At 55.2% G+C, this 27,994-nt stretch overlaps 1 protein-coding gene across 1 annotated transcript; it reads left to right on the forward strand.

Moving 5' to 3' along the window:
- The first annotated feature begins 128 nt into the window (after window positions 1-128).
- On the forward strand, window positions 129-27,994 carry KLHDC4 (kelch domain containing 4). The gene is made up of 12 exons (XM_073659723.1): window positions 129-327; window positions 434-525; window positions 4,907-4,985; window positions 14,237-14,335; window positions 15,067-15,203; window positions 15,396-15,488; window positions 24,037-24,196; window positions 24,905-24,974; window positions 25,953-26,161; window positions 26,482-26,875; window positions 27,341-27,430; window positions 27,501-27,994. The coding sequence occupies exons 1-12, from the start codon at window positions 229-231 to the stop codon at window positions 27,677-27,679; spliced, it is 1,701 nt and encodes a 566-aa protein (XP_073515824.1). The 5' UTR covers window positions 129-228; the 3' UTR covers window positions 27,680-27,994.

Genomic DNA, 27,994 nt, shown 5'->3' on the forward strand with positions numbered 1-27,994 from the left:
GCTGGGACTTGTAGTACTATCGCACACTCATCTCACGCTGCGAGTATGAGGTAAAAAATATAGCTATCAGTCTGGTCACATGACTCATGCTTTTTTTTTTTTTTTTTTAAAAAAAGCTCCGCCCCTATATGCTACAGTCACGTGGGAGGGATGTCATTCTCCTGAGCCTGGCGCAGATTGGTGACGTCATCCTGGGTCCTGTGTGGAGTTTGCCTTGGAGAGAACAACATGGGGAAGAAAGGAAAGAAGGAGAAGAAGGTGAAGGGCGCGGAGAAGACTGCGGCCAAGATGGAGAAGAAAGTGTCCAATAGGAGCCGGCAGGACGAGGTGAGGCGGCGCTGGAGGCGGGTGCCGGGGGCGCTGCGATCCCGGTGCTGTAGACGGTGCGGTCCCGGCTCCTCCGCCGCCTCAGTGACGTCTTCTCTCTGCTCAGGAGGATCTGGAGGCTCTGATAGCGGAATTCCAGTCACTGGACGCCAAGAAAACGCAAGTGATCGAAACGGCGACTCCTCCTCCGAGCCCCAGGTGAGAGACGGCACCGCAGGGGAGGGGGCCAGGATACAGGAGACGGCACCGCAGGGGAGGGGCTGGGATACAGGAGACGGCACCGCAGGGGAGGGGGCCAGGATACAGGAGACGGCACCGCAGGGGAGGGGGCCAGGATACAGGAGACGGCACCGCAGGGGAGGGGCCGGGATACAGGAGACGGCACCGCAGGACAGGAGACGGCACCGCAGGGGAGGGGCCGGGATACAGGAGACGGCACCGCAGGGGAGGGGGCCGGGATACAGGAGACGGCACCGCAGGGGAGGGGCCGGGATACAGGAGACGGCACCGCAGGGGAGGGGGCCGGGATACAGGAGACGGCACCGCAGGGGAGGGGCCGGGATACAGGAGACGGCACCGCAGGGGAGGGGGCCGGGATACAGGAGACGGCACCGCAGGGGAGGGGCCGGGATACAGGAGACGGCACCGCAGGGGAGGGGCCGGGATACAGGAGACGGCACCGCAGGGGAGGGGCCGGGATACAGGAGACGGCACCGCAGGGGAGGGGGCCGGGATACAGGAGACGGCACCGCAGGGGAGGGGGCCGGGATACAGGAGACGGCACCGCAGGGGAGGGGCCGGGATACAGGAGACGGCACCGCAGGGGAGGGGCCGGGATACAGGAGACGGCACCGCAGGGGAGGGGCCGGGATACAGGAGACGGCACCGCAGGGGAGGGGGCCGGGATACAGGAGACGGCACCGCAGGGGAGGGGCCGGGATACAGGAGACGGCACCGCAGGGGAGGGGGCCGGGATACAGGAGACGGCACCGCAGGGGAGGGGCCGGGATACAGGAGACGGCACCGCAGGGGAGGGGCCGGGATACAGGAGACGGCACCGCAGGGGAGGGGCCGGGATACAGGAGACGGCACCGCAGGGGAGGGGGCCGGGATACAGGAGACGGCACCGCAGGGGAGGGGCCGGGATACAGGAGACGGCACCGCAGGGGAGGGGCCGGGATACAGGAGACGGCACCGCAGGGGAGGGGCCGGGATACAGGAGACGGCACCGCAGGGGAGGGGCCGGGATACAGGAGACGGCACCGCAGGGGAGGGGCCGGGATACAGGAGACGGCACCGCAGGGGAGGGGCCGGGATACAGGAGACGGCACCGCAGGGGAGGGGCCGGGATACAGGAGACGGCACCGCAGGGGAGGGGCCGGGATACAGGAGACGGCACCGCAGGGGAGGGGGCCGGGATACAGGAGACGGCACCGCAGGGGAGGGGGCCGGGATACAGGAGACTGCACCGCAGGGGAGGGGCCGGGATACAGGAGACGGCACCGCAGGGGAGGGGGCCGGGATACAGGAGACGGCACCGCAGGGGAGGGGGCCGGGATACAGGAGACTGCACCGCAGGGGAGGGGCCGGGATACAGGAGACGGCACCGCAGGGGAGGGGGCCAGGATACAGTGTGCGGCACCGCAGGGGAGGGGCCGGGATACAGGAGACGGCACCGCAGGGGAGGGGCCGGGATACAGGAGACGGCACCGCAGGGGAGGGGCCGGGATACAGGAGACGGCACCGCAGGGGAGGGGGCCGGGATACAGGAGACGGCACCGCAGGGGAGGGGGCCGGGATACAGGAGACTGCACCGCAGGGGAGGGGGCCAGGATACAGTGTGCGGCACCGCAGGGGAGGGGCCGGGATACAGGAGACGGCACCGCAGGTGAGGGGGCCGGGATACAGGAGACGGCACCGCAGGGGAGGGGCCGGGATACAGGAGACGGCACCGCAGGGGAGGGGCCGGGATACAGGAGACGGCACCGCAGGTGAGGGGGCCGGGATACAGGAGACGGCACCGCAGGGGAGGGGCCGGGATACAGGAGACGGCACCGCAGGGGAGGGGGCCGGGATACAGGAGACGGCACCGCAAGGGAGGGGGCCGGGATACAGGAGACGGCACCGCAAGGGAGGGGGCCGGGATACAGGAGACGGCACCGCAAGGGAGGGGGCCGGGATACAGGAGACGGCACCGCAGGGGAGGGGGCCGGGATACAGGAGACGGCACCGCAAGGGAGGGGGCCGGGATACAGGAGACGGCACCGCAGGGGAGGGTGCCGGGATACAGTGTGCGGCACCGCAGGGGAGGGGGCTGGGATACAGGAGACGGCACCGCAGGGGAGGGCGCCGGGATACAGGAGACGGCACCGCAAGGGAGGGGGCCGGGATACAGGAGACGGCACCGCAGGGGAGGGGGCCGGGATACAGGAGACGGCACCGCAAGGGAGGGGGCCGGGATACAGGAGACGGCACCGCAGGGGAGGGGGCCGGGATACAGTGTGCGGCACCGCAGGGGAGGGGGCCGGGATACAGGAGACGGCACCGCAGGGGAGGGGGCCGGGATACAGGAGACGGCACCGCAGGGGAGGGGGCCGGGATACAGGAGACGGCACCGCAGGGGAGGGGGCTGGGATACAGTGTGCGGCACCGCAGAGGAGGGGGCCGGGATACAGGAGACGGCACCGCAAGGGAGGGGGCCGGGATACAGGAGACGGCACCGCAGGGGAGGGGGCCGGGGATACAGGAGACGGCACCGCAGGGGAGGGGGCCGGGGATACAGGAGACGGCAGGGGAGGGGGCTGGGATACAGTGTGCGGCACCGCAGGGGAGGGGGCTGGGATACAGTGTGCGGCACCGCAGAGGAGGGGGCCGGGGATACAGGAGACAGCACCGCAGGGGAGGGGGCCGGGGATACAGGAGACGGCACCGCAGGGGAGGGGGCCGGGGATACAGGAGACGGCACCGCAAGGAAGGGGGCCGGGGATACAGGAGACGGCACCGCAAGGGAGGGGGCCGGGATACAGGAGACGGCACCGCAGAGGAGGGGGCCGGGATACAGGAGACGGCACCGCAAGGGAGGGGGCTGGGATACAGGAGACGGCACCGCAGGGGAGGGGGCCGGGATACAGTGTGCGGCACCGCAGGGGAGGGGGCCGGGATACAGTGTGCGGCACCGCAGGGGAGGGGTCCGGGATACAGTGTGCGGCACCGCAGGGGAGGGGGCCGGGGATACAGGAGACGGCACCGCAGGGGAGGGGGCCGGGATACAGTGTGCGGCACCGCAGGGGAGGGGGCCGGGATACAGTGTGCGGGATACAGGAGAGGGGATACAGTGTGGGGATACAGGAGAGGGCTCCGCAGGGGAGGGGTCCTGGGGATACAGGAGAGGGCTCCGCAGGGGAGGGGTCCTGGGGATACAGGAGAGGGCTCCGCAGGGGAGGGGTCCTGGGGATACAGAAGAGGGCACTGCAGGGGAGGGGTCCTGGGGATTCAGGAGAGGGCTCCGCAGGGGAGGGGTCCTGGGGATACAGGAGAGGGCACCGCAGGGGAGGGGTCCTGGGGATACAGGAGAGGGCACCGCAGGGGAGGGGTCCTGGGGATGCAGGAGAGGGCTCCGCAGGGGAGGGGTCCTGGGGATACAGGAGAGGGCTCCGCAGGGGAGGGGTCCTGGGGATACAGAAGAGGGCACCGCAGGGGAGGGGTCCTGGGGATTCAGGAGAGGGCTCCGCAGGGGAGGGGTCCTGGGGATTCAGGAGAGGGCACCGCAGGGGAGGGGTCCTGGGGATACAGGAGAGGGCTCCGCAGGGGAGGGGTCCTGGGGATACAGGAGAGGGCTCCGCAGGGGAGGGGTCCTGGGGATACAGGAGAGGGCTCTGCAGGGGAGGGGTCCTGGGGATACAGGAGAGGACTCCGCAGGGGAGGGGTCCTGGGGATACAGAAGAGGGCACCGCAGGGGAGGGGTCCTGGGGATTCAGGAGAGGGCTCCGCAGGGGAGGGGTCCTGGGGATTCAGGAGAGGGCTCCGCAGAGGAGGGGTCCTGGGGATTCAGGAGAGGGCACCGCAGGGGAGGGGTCCTGGGGATACAGGAGAGGGCACCGCAGGGGAGGGGTCCTGGGGATACAGGAGAGGGCACCGCAGGGGAGGGGTCCTGGGGATACTGGAGACGGCACCGCAGGGGAGGGGTCCTGGGGATACTGGAGACGGCACCGCAGGGGAGGGGTCCTGGGGATACAGGAGACGGCACCGCAGGGGAGGGGGCCGGGGATGCAGGAGACGGCACCGCAGGGGAGGGGGCCGGGGATGCAGGAGACGGCACCGCGCTGGAGGGGGCCGGGGATGCAGCGGGCGGCACGGCGTGGGATTGAGTCGGGGATGCAGCGGGCGGCACGGCGTGGGAGGGGGCCGGGGATACTGCGGGAGGCACCGCTTGGGGTTGAGATCGCATGGGAGATGAGATACAGGGGGCGGCAACGCATGCATGGGGTCACATTCAGCGGGCAGAACCGCACAGGATGGAGATCGGATACTCGGGGTGCGGATCCTGCAGATTATGACTTAGGATGTTTCTCTCCCCCAGGCTGAACGCTTCGCTGACTCCACATCCTGAGAAGGATGAGCTGATTCTCTTTGGAGGTGAATATTTCAATGGCCAAAAAGTAAAGTATTTCTTAATTTTATTCCAATTTTTATCTGTTGTATACGGAGTTAACCAGTAGAGTGTAGAACTACAAATGCCAGCATGCTGTACAGATGGCGCTGTGTCTGATTACTGTATGATAAGTTCTGCGACTTTCTTATAATCAACATTTTCATTTCCTTGCTGGTCTCAGGATCTCTGATTGCTGTCAGTGAATTTTCGTGCCACGTCCCATTCTCAGCAGAGCAGGCGAAGTATCTGCACAAAGCCTTCTGTCCTGATAATTTGTTACAATGTATCAGTCCGGGATGTTTCCCTCACTGTGCTCAGACTGGATACAATTGTAACAAACCTGCAGTGTTATTAGTTTAGGCCAATATTTCACCCTCTGGATCCAGGGGCAAAACTTTTTTGAAAATGATTGCAATCACAAATTCTTTGGTCTTATTATCTTCATTTAATTTGCTTGCAAGGAAAAAACACAAAAGAGAATGAAACAAAAATCAAATCATTGATCATTTCACACAAAACTCCAAAAATGGGCCAGACAAAAGTATTGGCACCCTCAGCCTAATACTTGGTTGCACAACCTTTAGTCAAAATAACTGGGAACAACCGCTTCCGGTAACCATCAATGAGTTTCTTACAATGCTCTGCTGGAATTGTAGACCATTCTTCTTTGGCAAACTGCTCCAGGTCCCTGATATTTGAAGGGTGCCTTCTTCAAACTGCCATTTTGAGATCTCTCTACAGGTGTTCTATGGGATTCAGGTCTGGACTCATTGCTGGCCACCTTAGAAGTCTCCAGTGCTTTCTCTCAAACCATTTTATAGTGCTTTTGGAAGTGTGTTTTGGGTCATTGTCCTGCTGGAAGACCCATGACCTCTGAGGGAGACTCAGCTTTCTCACACTGGGCCCTACATTATGCTGCAAAATTTGTTGGTAGTCTTCAGACTTCATAATGCCATGCACACAGTCAAGCAGTCCAGTGCCAGAGGCAGCAAAGCAACCCCAAAACATCAGGGAACCTCCGCCATGTTTGACTGTAGGGACCATGTTCTTTTCTTTGAATGCCTCTTTTTTTTTCCTGTACACTCTATGTTGATGCTTTTTCCCAAAAAGCTCTACTTTTGTCTCATCTGACCAGAGAACATTCTTCCAAAACGTTTTAGGCTTTCTCAGGTAAGTTTTGGCAAACTCTAGCCTGGCTTTTTTATGTCTCGGGGTAAGAAGTGGGGTCTTCCTGGGTATCCTACCATACAGTCCCTTTTCATTCAGACGCCGACGGATAGTACGGGTTGACACTGTTGTACTCTCGGACTGCAGGGCAGCTTGAACTTGTTTGGATGTTAGTCGAGGTTCTTTATCCACCATCCGCACAATCTTGCGTTGAAATCTCTCGTCAATTTTTCTTTTCCGTCCACATCTAGGGAGGTTAGCCACAGTGCCATGGGCTTTACACTTCTTGATGACACTGCGCACGGAAGACACAGGAACATTCAGGTCTTTGGAGATGGACTTGTAGCCTTGAGATTGCTCATGCTTCCTCACAATTTGTTTTCTCAAGTCCTCAGACAGTTCTTTGGTCTTCTTTCTTTTCTCCATGCTCAATGTGGTCACACAAGGACACAGGACAGAGGTTGAGGCAACTTTAATCCATGTTAACTGGCTGCAAGTGTGATTTAGTTATTGCCAACACCTGTTAGGTGCCACAGGTAAGTTACAGGTGCTGTTAATTACACCAATTACAGAAGCATCACAGGATTTTTCAAACAGTGCCAATACTTTTGTCCACCCCCTTTTTTAGGTTTGGTGTGGAATTATATCCAATTTGGCTTTAGGACAATTCTTTTTGTGTTTTTTCATTGAAGACAAATTAAATGAAGATAATAAGACCAAAGAATTTGTGATTGCAATCATTTTCAGGAAGAAACTGAGTATTATCTGACAGAATTGCAGGGGTGCCAATACTTTTGGCCACCACTGTAATATATATATATATATATATATATATATATATATATATATATATATATATATATATATATATATATGTATATATGTATGTTTTGTTTTTCTGTATTTTCATGACTATGAAAATTGTACATTCACACTGAAGGCATCAAAACTATGAATTACCACATGTGGAATTATATACTTAACAAAAAAGTGTGAAACTACTGAAAATATGTCTTATATTCTAGGGTCTTCACAGTAGCCACCTTTTGCTTTGATGACTGCTTTGCACACTCTTGGCATTCTCTTGATGAGCTTCAAGAGGTAGTCACTGGAAATGGTCTTCACTTCACAGGTGTGCCCTGGCAGGTTTAATAAGTGGGATTTCTTGCCTTATAAATGGAGTTGGGACCATCAGTTGTGTTGTGCAGAAGTCTGGTGGATACACAGCTGATAATCCTACTGAATAGACTGTTAGCTGTTTTTTTCTTGCCATAATACAAATTCTAAGTAAAGAAAAACAAGTGGCCATCATTACTTTAAGAAATGAAGGTCAGTCAGTCCGAAAAATTGGGCAAACTTTGAAAGTATCCCCAAGTGCAGTTGCAAAAACCATCAAGCGCTACAAAGAAACTGGCTCACATGAGGACCGCCCCAGGAAAGGAAGACCAAGAGTCACCTCTGCTTCTGAGGATAAGTTTATCCGAGTTACCAGCCTCAGAAATCGCAGGTTAACAGCAGCTCAGATTAGAGACCAGGTCACTGCCACACAGAGTTCTAGCAGCAGACACATCTCTACAACAACTGTTAAGAGGAGACTTTGTGCAGCCGGCCTTCATGGTAAAATAGCTGCTAGGAAACCACTGCTAAGGACAGGCAACAAGCAGAAGAGACTTGTTTGGGCTAAAGAACACAAGGAATGGACATTAGACCAGTGGAAATCTGTGCTTTGGTCTGATGAGTCCAAATTTGAGATCCTTGGTTCCAACCACCGTGTCTTTGTGCGACGCAGAAAAGGTGAACGGATGGACTCTACATGCCTGGTTCCCACCGTGAAGCATGGAGGAGGAGGTGTGATGGTGTGGGGGGGCTTTGCTGGTGACACTGTTGGGGATTTATTCAAAATTGAAGGCATACTGAACCAGCATGGCTACCACAGCATCTTGCAGCGGCATGCTATTCCATCCGGTTTGCGTTTAGTTGGACCATCATTTATTTTTCAACAGGACAATGACCCCAAACACCTCCAGGCTGTGTAAGGGCTATTTGACCAAGAAGGAGAGTGATGGGGGGCTACGCCAGATGACCTGGCCTCCACAGTCACCAGACCTGAACCCAATCGAGATGGTTTGGGGTGAGCTGGACCGCAGAGTGAAGGCAAAAGGGCCAACAAGTGCTAAGCATCTCTGGGAACTCCTTCAAGATTGTTGGAAGACCATTTCCGGTGACTACCTCCTGAAGCTCATCAAGAGAATGTCAAGAGTGTGCAAAGCAGTCATCAAAGCAAAAGGTGGCTACTGTGAAGAACCTAGAATATAAGACATATTTTCAGTTGTTTCACACTTTTTTGTTAAGTATATAATTCCACATGTGGTAATTCATAGTTTTGATGCCTTCGGTGTGAATGTACAATTTTCAAAGTCATGAAAATACAGAAAAATCTTTAAATGAGAAGGTGTGTGTGTGTGTGTGTATATATATATATTAGAATATACTTTGTATAGAGGTGCGAAGGAGCTGAAGTGCCACATGTGAACATACAGGGGAATAAATACATGTCACCATGTCTACGGTGCGGCGTTTTTTTGTCTCCTCTGGAGAATCTGTCCCTGTTCTGTACCACCTGTGATATGGGGGGCCGGGATGATACAGCGGGCGGCACCACGCTGGAGGGGGCCGGGGTTACAGGAGCCTAAAGTGACCCTGACAGATGACACGAGCTGCTGCATCCACTTGCGGAGTTTCAGATAAAACCATACTTTAAAAGCCGCCGTGGAACCGGTCACATTGTGGACTAGTTGGACAGACGTGACCCGGCGGCTTCTCCCTCCCGCTGCCGGTGGCTGACAGGTCTCTCTAATCGCACATGCAGTAATACTGGAGACTTGTCCGTCACTAGCAGCGGGTGGGAGAAGCCGCTGGGTCACGTCTCTCCGATTTATCCACTGTGCGGCTCGGTCCCGGCAGCTTTTAATGTACGTTCTTCTCAGAAATACTGAGATCATACAGCCTGTGTCTGATACTTGCTGCCATGGATGATGGGTATCAGCTGTCAGGTTCCCTTTAACCCCTTAAGGACCTTGGAATTTTCCGTTTTTGCATTTTCGTTTTTTTTGCTCCGCTTGTTCCCATAGCGTTTTTATCTTTTGGTCAATATGGCCGTGTGAGGTCTTATTTTTTGCGGGACGAGTTGTAATTTGGAACGACCTTACTGGTTTTACCATATCGTTTACAGAAAAATGGGGAAAAAAATTCCAAGTGCGGTGAAATTGCAAAAAAAGTGCAATACCACAGTTGTTTCTTGTTTTTGTTTTTTTACCACGTTCACTGAATGCTGAAACTGACCTGCCATTATTATTCTCCGGGTCATTATGAGTTCTTAGACATCAATCATGTATAGGTTCATTTTTATTTAAGTGGTGGAAAAAATTCCAAAGTTTGCTTTAAAAAAAAAAAAAAAAAAAGGCGCCATTTTCCGAGACCCGTAGCGTCTCCATTTTTCGGGATCTGGGGCCGGGTGAGGACTTATTTTTTGCGCGCCAAGCTGACGTTTTTATTGATACCATTTTGGGGTAGATCCGATGTTTTGATCTCCCATTATTGCATTTTATTTAACTATTGCGGTGACCAAAAAAACGTAATTCTGGCGTTTTAGATTTTTTTTTCTCGTTATGCCATTTACCGATCGGATTAATTATTTTTTTTATATTGATAGATCGGGCGATTCTGAACGCAGTGATACCAAATATGTGTATGTGTTTTGTTTTTATTTTATTTTGAATGGGGCGAAAGGGGGTGATTTCAACTTTTTTATTTTTTTTTTTTTAAATATTTTTAAACTTTTTTTTTTTTTTTCCATTTTTTGCATGCTTCAATAGTGTCCATAGGAGACTAGAAGCAGCAGTTCTCTGATCGCCTCTGCTACATACAGGCGATGAGCGATCACCCCTGTGTAGCAGAAATGCTCCTGTGCTATGAGTGCCGACCACTGGGTGGCGCTCATAGCAATCTTTACATGACAACCACATGGGTCTGTTGTAGACTCAGGGTTGTCATGCCCACGCATCAGTGACCCGCGATCATGTGACGGGGTCACCGATGGGCGGGGCTAATGCTGCGCTTCCAGCGCGGCAATGTTAAATGCCGCTGTCAGACACATGACTGCTGCAGCTTGTGATGCATGCAGTTCAAGTCACCTGACCGCTGCAGCAGTCATGTGTCTGGTAGAGCGATACAATACTTTATTTTTTGGTCCAGATGTAGTTTACCGGGGAGTTGCGGTGGTGGTGGAGCGGGATTGCAGGAAGCAGGGACCCTCCCTCAGGAACTCTGCGGCGGCAGAAGCGGTGCGACGCTACGGGCCCAGTATCTGGGGTCAGGTTGAGCTTTCTTGGCGGCCTTTTTCCTGAAGCCTTGGGCCATTTCCCTGTACACCATGGCTTCAGGAAGATGGCCGCCGGAAAAGCAATACACTCCGCTCTGCCTCACCTCCGGCACCGCAGCTTCTCACCGCTTCTGCCGCCGCCGGGTAGATCACATTCTCTGGTGCTTGTGTTTCCCAGAGCCTCAGTCCACACAGTGGAACATGGCCGCTGAGTGGTATTTTTGCTTTCTTTTATCAGTCAGTACTTATAGGGCCATCATACTCTGTGCTGATGGGGACCGTTGTGCGAGCGTTCAGACCATGTTTGTACTGGTGGGACCATTTTACTGTATGAGGTTATATGGGGGTCCCATTGTGTGTGTTGAGGGGGAGGGTATGTACTGTGGGGACATCATACTGTGCGTGTGGGGATTTCACTGTTGGATGGGGGCACCATGCCGTGTGTCAGAGGCATTACACTATATGGGGCCACAAAAAGTGTATTGTAGTGATTGAAAACAGTGAGGGGCTTAAGAAGGAGCAGAATGACTCTGTATGTGCTGCAGCACAGGTCTGTCTCCCTATCTTTAAAAGTTATGATGTATGCCATTTTGTGACTCTTCCTGCCCGCCGTGACCCTACCTACTCCACCGAGAGGGAAGGGGCCCAATTAGGACTTTTGCTATGGGGTCCCATGGTTTCTATCTACGCCCCTGTCTGGATGTAAAGTATGTTCCTATTTACTGACAGCAAACAGAGATCCAGAATAAATCAGGAATTGAAATTCAAAGTCTATCAAAAAGTTGGAGAAGTTTTCATTGTAAAAGAATGAAACTTTTATAGACTGTAATGTCAGAGCGGCGCGGACTCTGGAGAGGAGGTTCCTCCGGAGGGCGCTCTCTAGCACTCAGCCCTGTGAGAGTCCAGATTATCAGATAGGACTGAGTGCTACATTACTGGATGCTGGACTAATGAAAGATAGGTGGTGCCTTTATTTTCTGATGTAGTATTTCCAGATTGTAGAATAACAGAGTAAAGAAATGGTATTGTGCTCGTAACAAATGTACAATGTAATAATAACCCGTCCTCTGTCGCTCTGCATAGCTCGGATCAGAGCCACATAGAGATCGCCACCAGAGGGTGCTCTGTGCACAGCTCGGATCATAGCCGCATGGAGATCGCCACCAGAGGGCGCTCTGTGCACAGCTCGAATCATAGCCACATAGAGATCACCACCAGAGAGCGCTCTGCACAGCTCGGATCATAGCCACATAGAGATCACCACCAGAGGGCGCTCTGTGCACAGCTCGAATCATAGCCACATAGAGATCGCCACCAGAGGGCGCTCTGTGCACAGCTTGGCTCACAGCCACATAGAGATCGCCACCAGAGGGCGCTCTGTGCACAGCTTGGCTCACAGCCACATAGAGATCGCCACCAGAGGGCGCTCTGTGCACAGCTCAGATCATAGCCGCATGGAGAGCGCCACCAGAGGGCGCTCTGTGCACAGCTCGGATCATAGCCGCATGGAGAGCGCCACCAGAGGGCGCTCTGTGCACAGCTCGGCTCACAGCCACATAGAGATCGCCACCAGAGGGTGCTCTGTGCACAGCTTGGCTCACAGCCACATAGAGATCGCCACCAGAGAGCGCTCTGCACAGCTCGGATCATAGCCACATAGAGATCGCCACCAGAGGGCGCTCTGTGCACAGCTCAGATCATAGCCACATAGAGATCACCACCAGAGGGCGCTCTGTGCACAGCTCGGATCATAGCCGCATGGAGAGCGCCACCAGAGGGCGCTCTGTGCACAGCTTGGCTCACAGCCACATAGAGATCGCCACCAGAGGGCGCTCTGTGCACAGCTTGGCTCACAGCCACATAGAGATCGCCACCAGAGGGTGCTCTGTGCACAGCTTGGCTCATAGCCACATAGAGATCGCCACCAGAGGGTGCTCTGTGCACAGCTTGGCTCACAGCCACATAGAGATCGCCACCAGAGAGCGCTCTGCACAGCTCAGATCATAGCCACATAGAGATCACCACCAGAGGGCGCTCTGTGCACAGCTCGAATCATAGCCACATAGAGATCGCCACCAGAGGGCGCTCTGTGCACAGCTTGGCTCACAGCCACATAGAGATCGCCACCAGAGGGCGCTCTGTGCACAGCTTGGCTCACAGCCACATAGAGATCGCCACCAGAGGGCGCTCTGTGCACAGCTCAGATCATAGCCGCATGGAGAGCGCCACCAGAGGGCGCTCTGTGCACAGCTCGGATCATAGCCGCATGGAGAGCGCCACCAGAGGGCGCTCTGTGCACAGCTCGGCTCACAGCCACATAGAGATCGCCACCAGAGGGTGCTCTGTGCACAGCTTGGCTCACAGCCACATAGAGATCGCCACCAGAGAGCGCTCTGCACAGCTCGGATCATAGCCACATAGAGATCACCACCAGAGGGCGCTCTGTGCACAGCTCGGATCATAGCCGCATGGAGAGCGCCACCAGAGGGCGCTCTGTGCACAGCTTGGCTCACAGCCACATAGAGATCGCCACCAGAGGGCGCTCTGTGCACAGCTTGGCTCACAGCCACATAGAGATCGCCACCAGAGGGTGCTCTGTGCACAGCTTGGCTCACAGCCACATAGAGATCGCCACCAGAGAGCGCTCTGCACAGCTCGGATCATAGCCACATAGAGATCACCACCAGAGGGCGCTCTGTGCACAGCTCGGATCATAGCCGCATGGAGATCGCCACCAGAGGGCGCTCTGTGCACAGCTAGGATCAGAGCCACATAGAGATCACCACCAGAGGGCGCTCTGTGCACAGCTCGGATCATAGCTACATAAAGATTGCCACCAGAGGGCGCTCTGTGCGCAGCTCGGATCATAGCCGCATAGAGATCGCCACCAGAGGGCGCTCTGTGCGCAGCTCGGATCATAGCCGCATAGAGATCGCCACCAGAGGGCGCTCTGTGCACAGCTCTGATCAGAGCCGCATAGAGATCGCCACCAGAGGGCGCTCTGTGCACAGCTCTGATCAGAGCCGCATAGAGATCGCCACCAGAGGGCGCTCTGTGCACAGCTCTGATCAGAGCCGCATAGAGATCGCCACCAGAGGGCTCTGTGCGCAGCTCGGATCAGAGCCGCATAGAGATCGCCACCAGAGGGCGCTCTGTGCGCAGCTCGGATCAGAGCCATATAGAGATCGCCACCAGAGGGCGCTCTGTGCGCAGCTCGGATCAGAGCCACATAGAGATCGCCACCAGAGGGCGCTCTGTGCACAGCTCTGATCAGAGCCGCATAGAGATCGCCACCAGAGGGCGCTCTGTGCGCAGCTAGGATCATAGCCACATAGAGATCACCACCAGAGGGCGCTCTGTGCGCAGCTCTGATCAGAGCCACATGCAGATCACCGCGAGAGGGTGTCATATTTCCCCCATCAGGTGTCAATGTCCCCATTGTTTCTGCCAGTTTTATCTGTTATTTTTCCCTGATATATAATACGACACCCGCTTGTGTGACTGTTTTGTGCTGCTTTGCTCTGTCGTTTTTCTGTTTCTAGGAAAGCTGGGTGACAACTACTTTTAGGGCTGCAGAGTCTCCTCTTTGGTTGTCGATGAGCCTCCTCGTCATTTTTCGGCCTCTGTATAATGATGTGATAGAAATGTATGAAGTTGTGATTTTTTTCTTTTTTTTTTCTTTCATTGTCTTCCTTCCTTTCGCCCTTCAGACCTTCTTGTACAACGATTTGTACGTCTATAATATCAAGAAGAACAGCTGGAGTAAGGTGGAGGTCCCGAACCCTCCGCCGCGGCGCTGCGCTCATCAGGTAACTGCTGTGCTGCAGCTCGGATCTCATCTGCTGGGAGTTGTAGTTCTGCAGCCGCAGAGAGTGTTCTTTAACCCCTTGGTGACTGCCTCACTACATGCACGGTGGATGTACGCACCCTCCTATATATTACATCTTAAATATTCGCCGCTCTTTTCCAGTAGATTATATGGTAAAATGAATATCGTCCCCTCATACCGGTCTATAGGGGCCGGGAACCCGTAAAGCCCCGATACTCCTCAGCTGATACATTGTAACAAACCATCAGGATCCGAGTGTTTGGATTAAAGAACGATTGTTCCCATTCACTCTCATTGGGCGGAGGACTTTCCGTTATTCGCTGATTCTTTATTCTCATTGTCGGGATTTGGAGATCTCAGATGATCCTGAAGAAGCTTCGTAGGCCGCGGCACCTCGGCGGTTAATTCTGCTTTGATGCTGGGTGATACTTTAATGTTGGGGTTCTGCCATGGACGCCGGGGTCCCCATCCTCCCCCTGTCACACTGCGGAGCGCGCTGAACGCCCAGTGAGTGGGTGTCCTGATAGCAGAGCGAGAGGAGATGTGGGCGTCCGCGGCGTCGACAGGCGCAGCACCCAGGCGTCTTCACCATCTTCTTAAAGAGCCCACGACCTAAATAAAAGGAGATCTTCGCTTCTACAGCCGGAAAATGAATATATATCATATATATGACGCATTGTATCCCCCCCCCTCATCTTCCTCTCTCGGCAGGCGGCGGCGGTCCCTCAGGCCGGGGGGCAGCTCTGGATCTTTGGAGGGGAGTTTGCGTCTCCTGACGGGGAGCAGTTTTACCACTACAAGGACCTCTGGGTGCTTCACCTCCAGACCAAAACCTGGGAGCAGATCAAGTAAGACCCCCCCCCCCAGGCGATGAGCGCCCCCCCGATGGTACGATGTATCCGCTGTACATCCTGCTGGATACATAGAGATCCGCCGTTAATAACGGTCCTGAATCCCGCGCTCACAGGACTACAACTCCCGTCCTATAGATCCCGATCCCCCTCCTTGAGTTGTCCGCATCCATCTTGTCTCCCGCTCAGATCTCCTGGAGGGCCGTCCGGAAGAAGCGGCCATCGCATGGTCCATATGAAGAGGCAGCTGACCGTGTTCGGAGGATTTCATGAGAGCACACGGTGAGAGTTGTAGTCAATGACGTTCTCCTCGTCAGACAAGATGATAAAGAACTGTGCACCATGAACTACTGCACTCATCATCTCTTTACTGCTGTTATAAAACTACTACTCCCAGCATAGCCCTGCAGTCTTGCAGCATGATGGGAGTTGTAGTGTTATGGCGGCTGGAGAGCCACCTGCTGTGATGAACCTGTAGCCGCCATCTTGGTAATGATAAATCATATCCAGGGATGGCCACCCTTCAGCAGCCCCCACCCTTGGGACCTTCTGTTAAAACGTCAACTAGATAGTTTCCCCCCATCCAGGCTCCTGTAAGATAAGAAGCCTACTTAACACTTGAATGCTAGGAGCTTCAAAGACTTCGAGAGGAAACACAGCCAGCAGGGGGGGGTGCTTCGTCTATCTGTACCTGACCATTTGTCCCATAGGACTAGTTTCTTTGTCTGTCACAAGCATGGAGGCATAAGATATAGAAACATGAATAGTACACACATGTTGCGTGGGATGGGCCAATAAAAAAATATCACGGCGTCCCGGAGCCATTGCGCACACAAGCCTCCGCGGTAGACGTTTGTACGTGCTCTGGAAGCCAAGATATAGCGCGGAGCCATTCCTGAGGACCGTATGGTATCATAATTGATATCAAAAGGTCGGTTACGGCGGCCCGAATCCATGGGAACCCCTGGGGGTATCATGAGACCATCCCAGAAGAAGTTATTGGGTTCCATAGAATTTGGGCTTCTGATCGAAGTTAGACCTGAGGGTGGAGACTGAGCCAGCTGACCTCACCAGCAGTGGGCGGGACGGGGCAGGTAAGATAGCAGGACAGACAAGAGACAAGTCAGTCTTGACCCAAGAGTGGTGTGCTGAACATCTGAGCACCAGCTGAGGCCACCAAGGGGAGGAGCAGTTTGACCATGCGGTGGTAGGCCTCAGCCTGTAACAAAGAACCGTGCCTGCGATCGCAGAATCCTCTCCCTGCGTCACAAGAAAATCAAGAAACCGGTAACTGATATGCTGTGGTGATTCTGTGTGTTGTATTCCATTGTTGTATAGTTTAGCCTGACCTTATACCTGTGTATATTTAGTTGTATATCGTGCATCTAGTGTATTATTATAATCAATTACCTCAAGTAATTGTGGGCCCGCCTTTTATTCTGCATAACGAACGCACGTCCGTGTGAGCTCGGCTCAAGCCAAAAACGCTACCCAGGGTTGGTTCCTGACCCGATATAGGCCCATTCACGGACTGGGCGTATATCTAAAATAGGGACTGGTGGCAGCATACCAACTGGGGATTGGGGAAGGCTGGTAGTGACGGTCGGAGGTTCAGATATATATATTCCTGGCGCGGCCAAGGAAGATATATATACCGCCCTCACTACAGAGGGCCCCGATACCCAGTAGGTTACAGGACAGTCTCTCTGGCGACCGCTTATCCTAGGTGCAGTTCCTTGACTGACCTGAGGCTAAGAGGGCGCTAGCGAGTTGTGCTGTGTAGTGACGTTACGGTTTAGTGACGTTGAAGGGATAACACACTACCGTGTTCCCTGCGCTGGTTGCAGCTACCTGGCACTACTTTCTCTAGGTGCAGTACCTTGACTGACCTGAGAGGTAAGGGGGCGCCAGAGAGCTGCACCCACCGGCCGGCTTTCATCACATTGGTGGCAGAGCGGTGGGATTGCAGAATAATAGTGTTGTGGGACCCCTACTCCCAGGCACTAAAGACTGCCAGTGGTAACTTCCACTGCTGGAGTCTTAAGGTCAGCCCAACATTAGACGGTCAGGCTAAAAGTATAACAAGGTGTGTGCAAACTCAGGGTTGCAGCGGTGTCGGTTACCAAGATGGCAGACGGCACCAGGAGCAAGACCCTGCAAGAGGCTAATGCTACGGTCCGTGTGGCAGGAGGGGAGGACATTGTTACTCATGGCGAGGAGGAGTCCAGCCCGGGCACCTCAGGGAGCCAGTCCCCAGTATACGGTCCCGCAGTGGGCTGCCCACCACCTACCCAGCCCAGCCTGTCCAGATCACAAGCCCTTTTACAAGCGGCTATGGCAAGTCTCCAGTCTCATGGCGATGCCGTCTACAAAACCCTCCTGGCAGCATCAGAGAAGGCAGCGGAGGAGGAGCGTGCAGAGCGGGCTGCGGAGCGGGCTGCGGAGCGGGCTGCGGAGCGTGAAGCTGCAGAGCGCCGGGAGGCTGCGGAGCGTGAAGCTGCAGAGCGCCGGGAGGCTGCGGAGCGTGAGGCTGCAGAGCGCCGGGAGGGTGCGGAGCGTGCAGAGCGAGCTGCGGAGCGCCAGCACCAACTGGACCTGGCCCAGCGGGGGCTTCCGCTAGAGCAACCAACCCATCAGGAGACCAAGTCGTCCAAAGTCCGAGCTGAGGACTTCCCTCTACTGGAGAAGGATGGGGACCTGGACTCCTTTCTGGTGGCATTTGAACGGACCTGTCTTCAGCACCATCTGGCCCGGGATCAGTGGGCCAGATACCTGACCCCCCGTTTGAGGGGTAAGTCCCTGGATGCCTTGGGGGACTTACCTGCCGGGGAGGTACAGAACTACGACTGCATCAAGCGGGCCCTGATCCGGCAGTACAACCTCACTCCCGAGTCGTACCGCCAGAAGTTCCGGAGCCTGCTGCGTGGCCCCAAGGACACCTGGACCGATCATATGCGGGCGCTGTTGAGAGCCGCAGAGCACTGGACCTCGGGTCTAGCGCTTACTACCCGCCAGGAGGTCCAGGAACTGTTCGTCACGGAGCAGTTCTTGTGGAACTGCCCAGAGGACCTCCGACAGTTCCTCCGTGACCGAAAACCAACAGGGGCTTCTGCTACAACCGCCCTGGCAGACGAGTATGCCAATAACAGGGCGCCTGAGCTGAAGAAGTCTGCCAGCAGCACCTGGAGAGGGGGTAAGCCCAGTCATGCCCCTGTTTCCCCGGCCCCTAGAACACAAGGGGTGTATCCCCCTGTTGCCCTCTCCAGGCAAGGACCAGACGTAAGACGTTGTCATCTATGCAACAAACCAGGACACTTTAGGGCTGAGTGTCCCCAGCGCCAAAAGACCCCATCCCATTCCCAGAGAGCGCCCAATGTTTTGTGTGTGGGAGGGGGTGGTGGTAGGTCCCTGGACAACATCCAACCCGTCACCATAGGCCGTTCTGCGGTCATGGGACTGCGGGACACGGGCGCTGAACGAACACTGGTACGGCCTGAGGTGGTGTCCCCCCAGGACTTGGTACCAGGAAAGACTCTTTCCGTCTCCGGGGTTGGAGGCGTGGAGCCGGCACTTCCCGTTGCCATGGTGTATTTGGACTGGGGTGCCGGAAGGGGGATGCGGGAGGTGGGAGTAACGCCAAATATTCCCGCAAATGTTTTATTAGGGACCGACTTGGGGCGTCTAGTATCGCAGTATGTACCCTCTGAACCCCCAAGTTCGGCCCCCCAAGAGTGTATTGATTTGTCTGCTGCTAATGCCAACCATGTTGTATGTAGTGTGTGTCCTGCTGAGGAGGAGGGAGTGAAACCTGAGGGTAACACCTGCACAGACACAACACAAACAGGGTTAGTGAAAGCAGGTGGGGAGTGTGGGGATGCCCGCAGAGGTGCTCAGCCGGCGTGCCGTGACCTCTTGTCCTCCGGTGAGGGAGGGGGCGGGCAGGATTCTGTAGAGGGAAGCTCAGGGATGGAGAGGGGGGCAGCTACCGGCAGTGTAGGGCTCCCAGGGGTATCCAGGCTGCTGAGTATAGGCCCACTGCAGGGGGAGGAACAGGCCATGGGAGGTGGGGGTGTCCCAAGAGAGGAGCCGCCAGGTAAGACCCCAGGGCAGGAGTTCCCCACATCCGAGATGTCCAAAGGCCTAGGAAGCCTGCCTGATCGGGCGGCTTGGTCAGAAACAGAGGGGAAGCAGGCACTACCCACGGTCACAGCGGTCATAGCCGCTGTCACCAGGAGTGGGAGCGCCGGAGCCCAAGGAGCCTTGCAGAGGTCCGACGGCTTCCCCACTTCTGACCAAGTGTCTGCCGGGTCAGACAGCGGCCAGGTGACATGCCCGGAGGGGCTGACAGAGGATGTGGCAGTTTCGTCGATTCTGGCCACATCAAGTCAGGAATTTCAGGCTGCGTTGGAAGCAGACGACAGCCTGAAAGCTCTCAAGGAACAGGCGGCACAGCCTCCCATGGAGTCAGACTGCGAGCGTGTGGTCTGGGACCAGGGACGGCTGTACCGGGTAACGGTCCAGCAGGGTTCACCGGAGGCGTGGCCCAGGGACCGACAGTTAGTGGTACCCTATCCGTTCAGGGCGGAATTGTTGCGGATCGCACACGAGATTCCGATGGCCGGACACCTAGGGATCGCTAAAACCAAGGCCAGGATAGCTCAGCATTTCTACTGGCCTGGGATGGGAGCCGCGGTGGGTGCCTACTGCCGTTCGTGTGACACCTGTCAGAGGGTGGGGAAGGCGGGGCCGCGCCCCAAAGCCCCACTGGTAACTCTGCCAATCATCGAAGAGCCTTTCTCGAGGGTCGCTGTGGATCTTATCGGACCTCTGTCCACTCCCAGCCACTCCGGGAAATGCTTCATACTCACGGTAGTGGACTATGCCACCCGGTACCCGGAAGCGGTAGCTTTGTCGTCCATTCGGGCCGACAAGGTGGCTACCGCCTTACTGGAGATCTTCTCCAGAGTGGGTTTCCCCCAAGAAATGCTCACCGACCGAGGGACCCAGTTCATGTCGCGGCTGATGGAGTCCCTCTGTAAGCAAATGCAGGTGCAACATCTGGTGGCCAGCCCGTATCACCCACAGACTAATGGCCTGTGTGAGCGGTTCAATGGCACCTTAAAGCAGATGCTTAAGATGTTGGTCGACTCCCACGGGAGAGACTGGGAGCGTTACCTCCCACACCTCCTATTTGCTTACCGGGAGGTTCCGCAGGCCTCAACGGGGTTCTCCCCCTTTGAGCTCCTGTACGGGCGACGGGTACGGGGCCCCCTGGCTCTGGTGAAGGAAGCATGGGAAGGGGATTTGGCCACCCCCGAGGTGTCGGTCATCGAGTATGTCGTGCGCCACCGGGACAGGATGATGGCCTTGGCAAAGCTGGTGCAGGACAATATGGCCCAGGCCCAGGCCGACCAGAAGCGGTGGTACGACCAGAATGCTTGTGAGAGGACCTACCAGGTGGGTCAAAAGGTGTGGGTACTGGTCCCCGTACCACAGAACAAGCTTCAGGCAGCCTGGGAAGGTCCCTACTTCGTGCACCAGAAACTCAATGCCGTCACCTATCTGGTCACCCTGGATCACGCCCGTGGAAGGAGGAAGGCCTTCCACGTGAACATGATGAAGGCTCATCATGAGCGGGAAGCGACTGCCCACCCAGTGTGCAACCTTCCCGAGGAAGGAGAGGTAGAAACCCTCCTGGATCTGCTCACCCAAGCCAAGGCGGGTGGGTCCATCGAGGATGTGGGGGTTGGCCACCAGCTCACGGAGGACCAACGGTCCCAGCTGGGGACCACCCTGCACCCCTTCCGGGGGCTGTTCAGCAGCCTGCCCGGAAGGACTGAGATGGCTGTCCACGACGTGGACACTGGCGATCACCCGCCGATCCGGCGTTCAGCATATCGGGTCTCTTTCGAGGTGCAGGGAAACATGCGCCAAGAGATAGACGAGATGCTGAAGCTGGGGGTGATCCAGGCATCCAGCAGCGCGTGGGCCTCGCCTGTAGTCCTCGTACCAAAGAAGGACCGAACTACACGGTTCTGCGTGGACTACCGGGGGCTCAACGCTGTAACGGCCACCGACGCGTTCCCCATACCACGCATCGATGACCTGCTCGATCGGATGGCCGGGGCTAAGTACCTGACCATCATGGATCTGAGCCGGGGGTACTGGCAGATTCCTCTGACCCCCGCGGCAAGGGAACGCTCTGCCTTTATCACCCCTTTTGGACTGTACGAGTCCACAGTGATGCCATTCGGCATGAAGAATGCCCCTGCCACTTTTCAGCGGATGGTCAATACGCTGCTTGAGGGACTTGAAGGGTACGCGGCTGCGTACTTGGACGATATTGCAGTCTTCAGTCCCACTTGGGAGGATCACCTAGAGCACCTGCGGCAGGTGCTCGGTCGGATCCACCGGGCAGGCTTGACCATCAAGCCGGAAAAGTGCCAGCTGGGCATGAGTGAGGTCCTCTACCTGGGTCACCGGGTAGGCGGGGGGGTTCTGAAGCCAGAACCGGGGAAAGTGGATGCCATCGCATCCTGGCCCACTCCTAGGACCAAAAAGCAGGTGATGTCCTTCTTGGGGACCGCCGGGTACTATAGGAGGTTCGTCCCACACTATAGCACCCTGGCCAAGCCCCTGACGGACCTCACCAAGAAGAAGCTGCCCGTCGCAGTCGACTGGACAGTCGCCTGCGAGACAGCTTTCGGGGCACTCAAGGCCGCCCTAAGTAGCTCCCCTGTACTGCAAGCTGCCGACTTCGACCGGCCGTTTGTGGTACAGACCGACGCCAGTGACTTTGGCCTCGGTGCTGTGCTAAGTCAGGTCAACACGACAGGCCAGGAACATCCTGTCTTGTACCTGAGCAGGAAGCTACTGCCCCGGGAGGTGGCTTACTCCACGGTGGAAAAAGAATGCCTGGCAATTGTATGGGCCCTGCAGCGTCTGCAGCCCTACTTGTACGGGAGCCATTTCACCGTGGAGACGGACCACAACCCCCTCAGCTGGTTACACACAGTCTCTGGGTCGAATGGCAGGTTGCTACGCTGGAGCCTCGCTCTCCAGCAGTACCACTTCTCCATTCGCCACAGAAGAGGCCGTGACCACGGTAACGCTGACGGGTTATCCCGGCAAGGGGAGGGTGCAGAAGGACGCACGGGGGAACACAGGAATGTGCTACCCCCTCGCGCCCTCGTATAGGGGGAGGTGTGATGAACCTGTAGCCGCCATCTTGGTAATGATAAATCATATCCAGGGATGGCCACCCTTCAGCAGCCCCCACCCTTGGGACCTTCTGTTAAAACGTCAACTAGATAGTTTCCCCCCATCCAGGCTCCTGTAAGATAAGAAGCCTACTTAACACTTGAATGCTAGGAGCTTCAAAGACTTCGAGAGGAAACACAGCCAGCAGGGGGGGGTGCTTCGTCTATCTGTACCTGACCATTTGTCCCATAGGACTAGTTTCTTTGTCTGTCACAAGCATGGAGGCATAAGATATAGAAACATGAATAGTACACACATGTTGCGTGGGATGGGCCAATAAAAAAATATCACGGCGTCCCGGAGCCATTGCGCACACAAGCCTCCGCGGTAGACGTTTGTACGTGCTCTGGAAGCCAAGATATAGCGCGGAGCCATTCCTGAGGACCGTATGGTATCATAATTGATATCAAAAGGTCGGTTACGGCGGCCCGAATCCATGGGAACCCCTGGGGGTATCATGAGACCATCCCAGAAGAAGTTATTGGGTTCCATAGAATTTGGGCTTCTGATCGAAGTTAGACCTGAGGGTGGAGACTGAGCCAGCTGACCTCACCAGCAGTGGGCGGGACGGGGCAGGTAAGATAGCAGGACAGACAAGAGACAAGTCAGTCTTGACCCAAGAGTGGTGTGCTGAACATCTGAGCACCAGCTGAGGCCACCAAGGGGAGGAGCAGTTTGACCATGCGGTGGTAGGCCTCAGCCTGTAACAAAGAACCGTGCCTGCGACCGCAGAATCCTCTCCCTGCGTCACAAGAAAATCAAGAAACCGGTAACTGATATGCTGTGGTGATTCTGTGTGTTGTATTCCATTGTTGTATAGTTTAGCCTGACCTTATACCTGTGTATATTTAGTTGTATATCGTGCATCTAGTGTATTATTATAATCAATTACCTCAAGTAATTGTGGGCCTGCCTTTTATTCTGCATAACGAACGCACGTCCGTGTGAGCTCGGCTCAAGCCAAAAACGCTACCCAGGGTTGGTTCCTGACCCGATATAGGCCCATTCACGGACTGGGCGTATATCTAAAATAGGGACTGGTGGCAGCATACCAACTGGGGATTGGGGAAGGCTGGTAGTGACGGTCGGAGGTTCAGATATATATATTCCTGGCGCGGCCAAGGAAGATATATATACCGCCCTCACTACAGAGGGCCCCGATACCCAGTAGGTTACAGGACAGTCTCTCTGGCGACCGCTTATCCTAGGTGCAGTTCCTTGACTGACCTGAGGCTAAGAGGGCGCTAGCGAGTTGTGCTGTGTAGTGACGTTACGGTTTAGTGACGTTGAAGGGATAACACACTACCGTGTTCCCTGCGCTGGTTGCAGCTACCTGGCACTACTTTCTCTAGGTGCAGTACCTTGACTGACCTGAGAGGTAAGGGGGCGCCAGAGAGCTGCACCCACCGGCCGGCTTTCATCACACCTGCTCATGTCCTTGTTTAATGAAAACTTCTACAACTTTCTATCAGACTTTACTCCCCCCGTCCCCCCCATTGTAAGATCTCTGCTTGCTGTCAGTGTATTGGAGCGCGTCCCTCCTCTCAGGACGTCTCCTCACTTCCTCCAGGGATTACATCTATTATAATGACGTCTACGTGTTTAATCTGGACTCCTTCACGTGGGCCAAGATCTCGCCGTCCGGCACCGGCCCCTCGCCACGGTCAGGATGTCAGCTGACCACCGGCCAGGACGGAAGCATCATCATCTATGGCGGATATTCTAAGCAGGTCTGTGCCGTCAGCCCCAGTAATGGCTGATAACAGAGAGTAATAGATTGTAATGGCTGATAACAAGGAGTAATAGATTGTAGTTGCCTCCCCCCAATAATGGCTGATAACAGGGAGCAATAGATCGTAGTTGCCTCCCCCCAATAATGGCTGATAACAGGGAGCAATAGATCGTAGTTGCCTCCCCCCAATAATGGCTGATAACAGGGAGTAATAGATCGTAGTTGCCTCCCCCCAGTAATGGCTGATAACAGGGAGTAATAGATTGTAGTCACTTCCCCCTGTAATAGCTGATAACAGGGAGTAATAGATCGTTGTCGCCTCCCCTCAATAATGGCTGATAACAGGGAGTAATAGATTGTAGTCGCTTCCCCCAGTAATGGCTGATAACAGGGAGTAATAGATTGTAGTCGCTTCCCCCAGTAATGGCTGATAACAGGGAGTAATAGATTGTAGTCGCCCCCCCCCCAATAATGGCTGATAACAGGGAGGAATAGATCGTTGTCACCTCCCCTCAATAATGGCTGATAACAGGGAGTAATAGATTGTAGTCGCTTCCCCCTGTAATAGCTGATAACAGGGAGTAATAGATCGTTGTCGCCTCCCCCTAATAATGGCTGATAACAGGGAGTAATAGATCGTAGTTGCCTCCCCCCAGTAATGGCTGATAACAGGGAGCACTCGCTGACTTGTGTTTCTGCTCCTCAGAGAGTGAAGAAGGACGTGGACCGGGGGACGGTGCACACAGACGCGTTCCTGCTGCGGTTGGAGGCTGCCGGTGAGTGCCCCTTCATCGCCCCCTGGTGGTACCTGGCAATCCTCTCCTCATGGGATGCGGGTGATAATTTTGGGATGACCACCTCTGGTGTTACCCTCCTAGTGTCACCCACATGTGTTGAGTGCAGGTCTGTAAGTCTTTATATGAACCAGGCAGCTCAGGATGAGCAGAGCGATGATTATACAGTAACTGGTGCTATTAACCCCCTGATTTCCACCATGCTGTGTTCTGTGGGGGTCTCTGTTCTCCCATCACCCGCGGCAGGGGCGGCTGTGTTGTCTCAGCAGTGGGCGGCGCTGCCATCACCCTGCCCCCGCAGCTACATTCAGCTGGTAAACAGATTGATGGCAGCTCGGTAACTGGTAATTACAGACTCCGCCACGTGCTGTAACATGGGAGACAATGAGCGAGGAGGGTCCCGGGGGGCTGCACAGTGTAACCAGGGGGTGATATCAGCCTCACGCTGCAAAAACACCACCACGTGCAACTCCCATCATCCACGTGACTCCTGGGGATAATGCACACGAGCCGTCATCTGCAGCACGGATAGCGGACGGCGGGGGGGGGTGGGGGGGTGAGAAGTCGCCATATAGTAAAGGACCCCCAAATATAAGGGGATTTTGAGATTCCTGCTCACAGCTGAGAGTCTGGTACAGTTGTATACAGTCTGGACAGAGAGAATGGGTGGACTCCAGACTGATACATTGTAACAAACAGGAGAGATCTGGGCTGGATACACTGTAGCATACCTGGTTACCCCCTGCTGCCTCCAGGGGGCGCTGTCCTGGGCACATGTGTGGTCACCGTGCAGCCCCCAGCGTCCTGCTGGTCGGGGGTGGGGTACGGTCCTGAAGACTGACAGATCTGAGCTACCCTCGCGCTCTTTACCTAGGAGACCGTCCACCGCTGATGGCTGCAGAGGCGGCCGGTGAGAGCAGTAACTACTATCCCATCACCCTCAGACTTGTTGTTTTCCAGATAAGTGGACGTGGAGCCGTCTTAGCCCCTCCGGCGTGAAGCCCACCCCCAGGACCGGCTTCTCCATGGCGCTGGCCCCCAATAACCGCAGCGTCCTCTTTGGAGGCGTCTACGATGAGGAAGAGGAGGAGACCATGGAGGGCGACTTCTACAACGACCTCTACTTCTACGACCAGGGGAAGAATCGATGGTTCTCTGCTCAGACTAAGGTGCAGCCATGAATCTGATATATACATCACTGACAGCAGGGGGCAGCACTGAGCGGGATGTCAGCGGCGTTCTGAACGCAGCTTTGGATGTGAATGGAGGAGAAAAGCGATATACTTTGTATTTCAAAGATTTCTATTGGTAGGATCTCTGCTTGCTGTCAGTAAATGCACACACTCATGTCCTGATCTGATACTTCCCACAGCTGAGGATCTGTTACAGTCGTACGCAGACTGACCCATTGTAACAAACCATCAGCAGGGGAAGGGGCTTTGCGCTGCTGACGAGCGATGACGCCATCTCTGATATTTCTCTACCCAAGGGGCATAAATCTGATCGGAAGAAGAGGCGGCGTGGAGATAAAACCGCGGAAACGTCCGAGGCCGAAGCTCCGAGTCCGGCCGAGCCCATCGAGGTCATAAAGGAGGTTGTGGCCAAAGACGGGACCGTGATGACCATCAAGCAGGTGATCCCCGGCGAGACCACCCTAACCAGCAAGGAGGAGGAGGACGACGAGGACAAGGAGGAGGAGGCTGTCGGGCCGCAGGTGGAGCCCTCCCCGAGGTCCAGCGCCATGACGGCCGTCAGGCAGGGGGTCCTGTACCTGTACGGGGGGATGTTTGAGGTCGGCGACCGGCAGTTCACACTGAACGACCTGTACAGCCTGGACCTGCACAAGATGGAGGAGTGGAAAGTGCTGGTGGAGATGGATCCGAGTAAGTGCAGCGCCTGCACTGCCACCAGGGGGCGCAGGGGAGCAGAAGTAGAGAGAGACAAACTTTTTTTTTTTATTTAACTTTTTTCTAATTGGGGAATTGCGGAAGTTTTTTTGGGGGGGGGGTTTCCCTGTTTTTCAGTATCTTATACCGTAGAATAAATGGTGTCATTCTAAACTCCAAATCATCCCTAAAAAAAGTGAAGACGAAAAAGAAAAAAAATAGTTCTGGCTCTAAAGAAAAAAGTAAAAGTAAAAAGTTAAAATTGGCCGCGATGGAAAAGGGTTAATAGACGCAGCATAACCAGGAATAAAAAGATAAGTCAATCTCCAGTCTGAAACTACAAGCACCAGCATGCCAGGAAAACTGCAGACTGCCAGTGCATGCTGGGACTTGTAGTTCTCCACTGTTGGAGCTTTGCCGGTTGCAGAACATAAAATGTAACGTCCATTGTGTTTGGTGCAGAAACCCAGGAATGGTTGGGCGAGTCTGACTCGGAGGAGGAAGGTGCGGAGGGAGGAGAGGAGGAAGAGGACAGCGAGGAGGAGGACAGCGGTGAGTGCGGTCACTGGTGATCTGTTAAGGACTTTGCTTTATGATCTCCAATCCCCGATTTCTCTTGCAGATGATGAGCAGCACCCCCAGGTGGAGCCCCAGGAGAAGTACTCCGATTATCTGCCCCGCACAGAACCGCACTGGATCCGGCTCGCTCGCTCTAACATGGGCTCCGACGCCAAAGAGAAGAAAGTCCTTAAAGTGGCGCACGCCATGGCAAAGACGTTTTATGATTTTAGAGATAAATAGAACTATTGAGGACAATTTAATAACCGCGGGAACTTCCGGAGACCCACCCACCGATGGCGCCGAGGACTTATTAACGTGCCGAGATGTCGCCCGTCCTTTCTGAAACTTTCAGGGTCTTTGACTTTTTTTCTTTCAAATATTAAAATCATACAGAAAATTCCTTTACTCCGGCATCTGCCAATCCAGAAAATCTGTTATTTCAGCACTTGTTCTAGAGCCGCTGTACGAGGATGATGATGATGAGTATTCACAGCCTTTCTGGGGTCATCTGATAATCCAGCACTGATGTCGGATTAAAGGAAGTATTGAATGGTC

The sequence above is a fragment of the Phyllobates terribilis genome, unplaced genomic scaffold (genome assembly GCF_046119375.1).
Source record: "Phyllobates terribilis strain yellow unplaced genomic scaffold, ASM4611937v1 Scaffold_14__1_contigs__length_39327217, whole genome shotgun sequence".
Classification (NCBI taxonomy): domain Eukaryota; kingdom Metazoa; phylum Chordata; class Amphibia; order Anura; family Dendrobatidae; genus Phyllobates; species Phyllobates terribilis.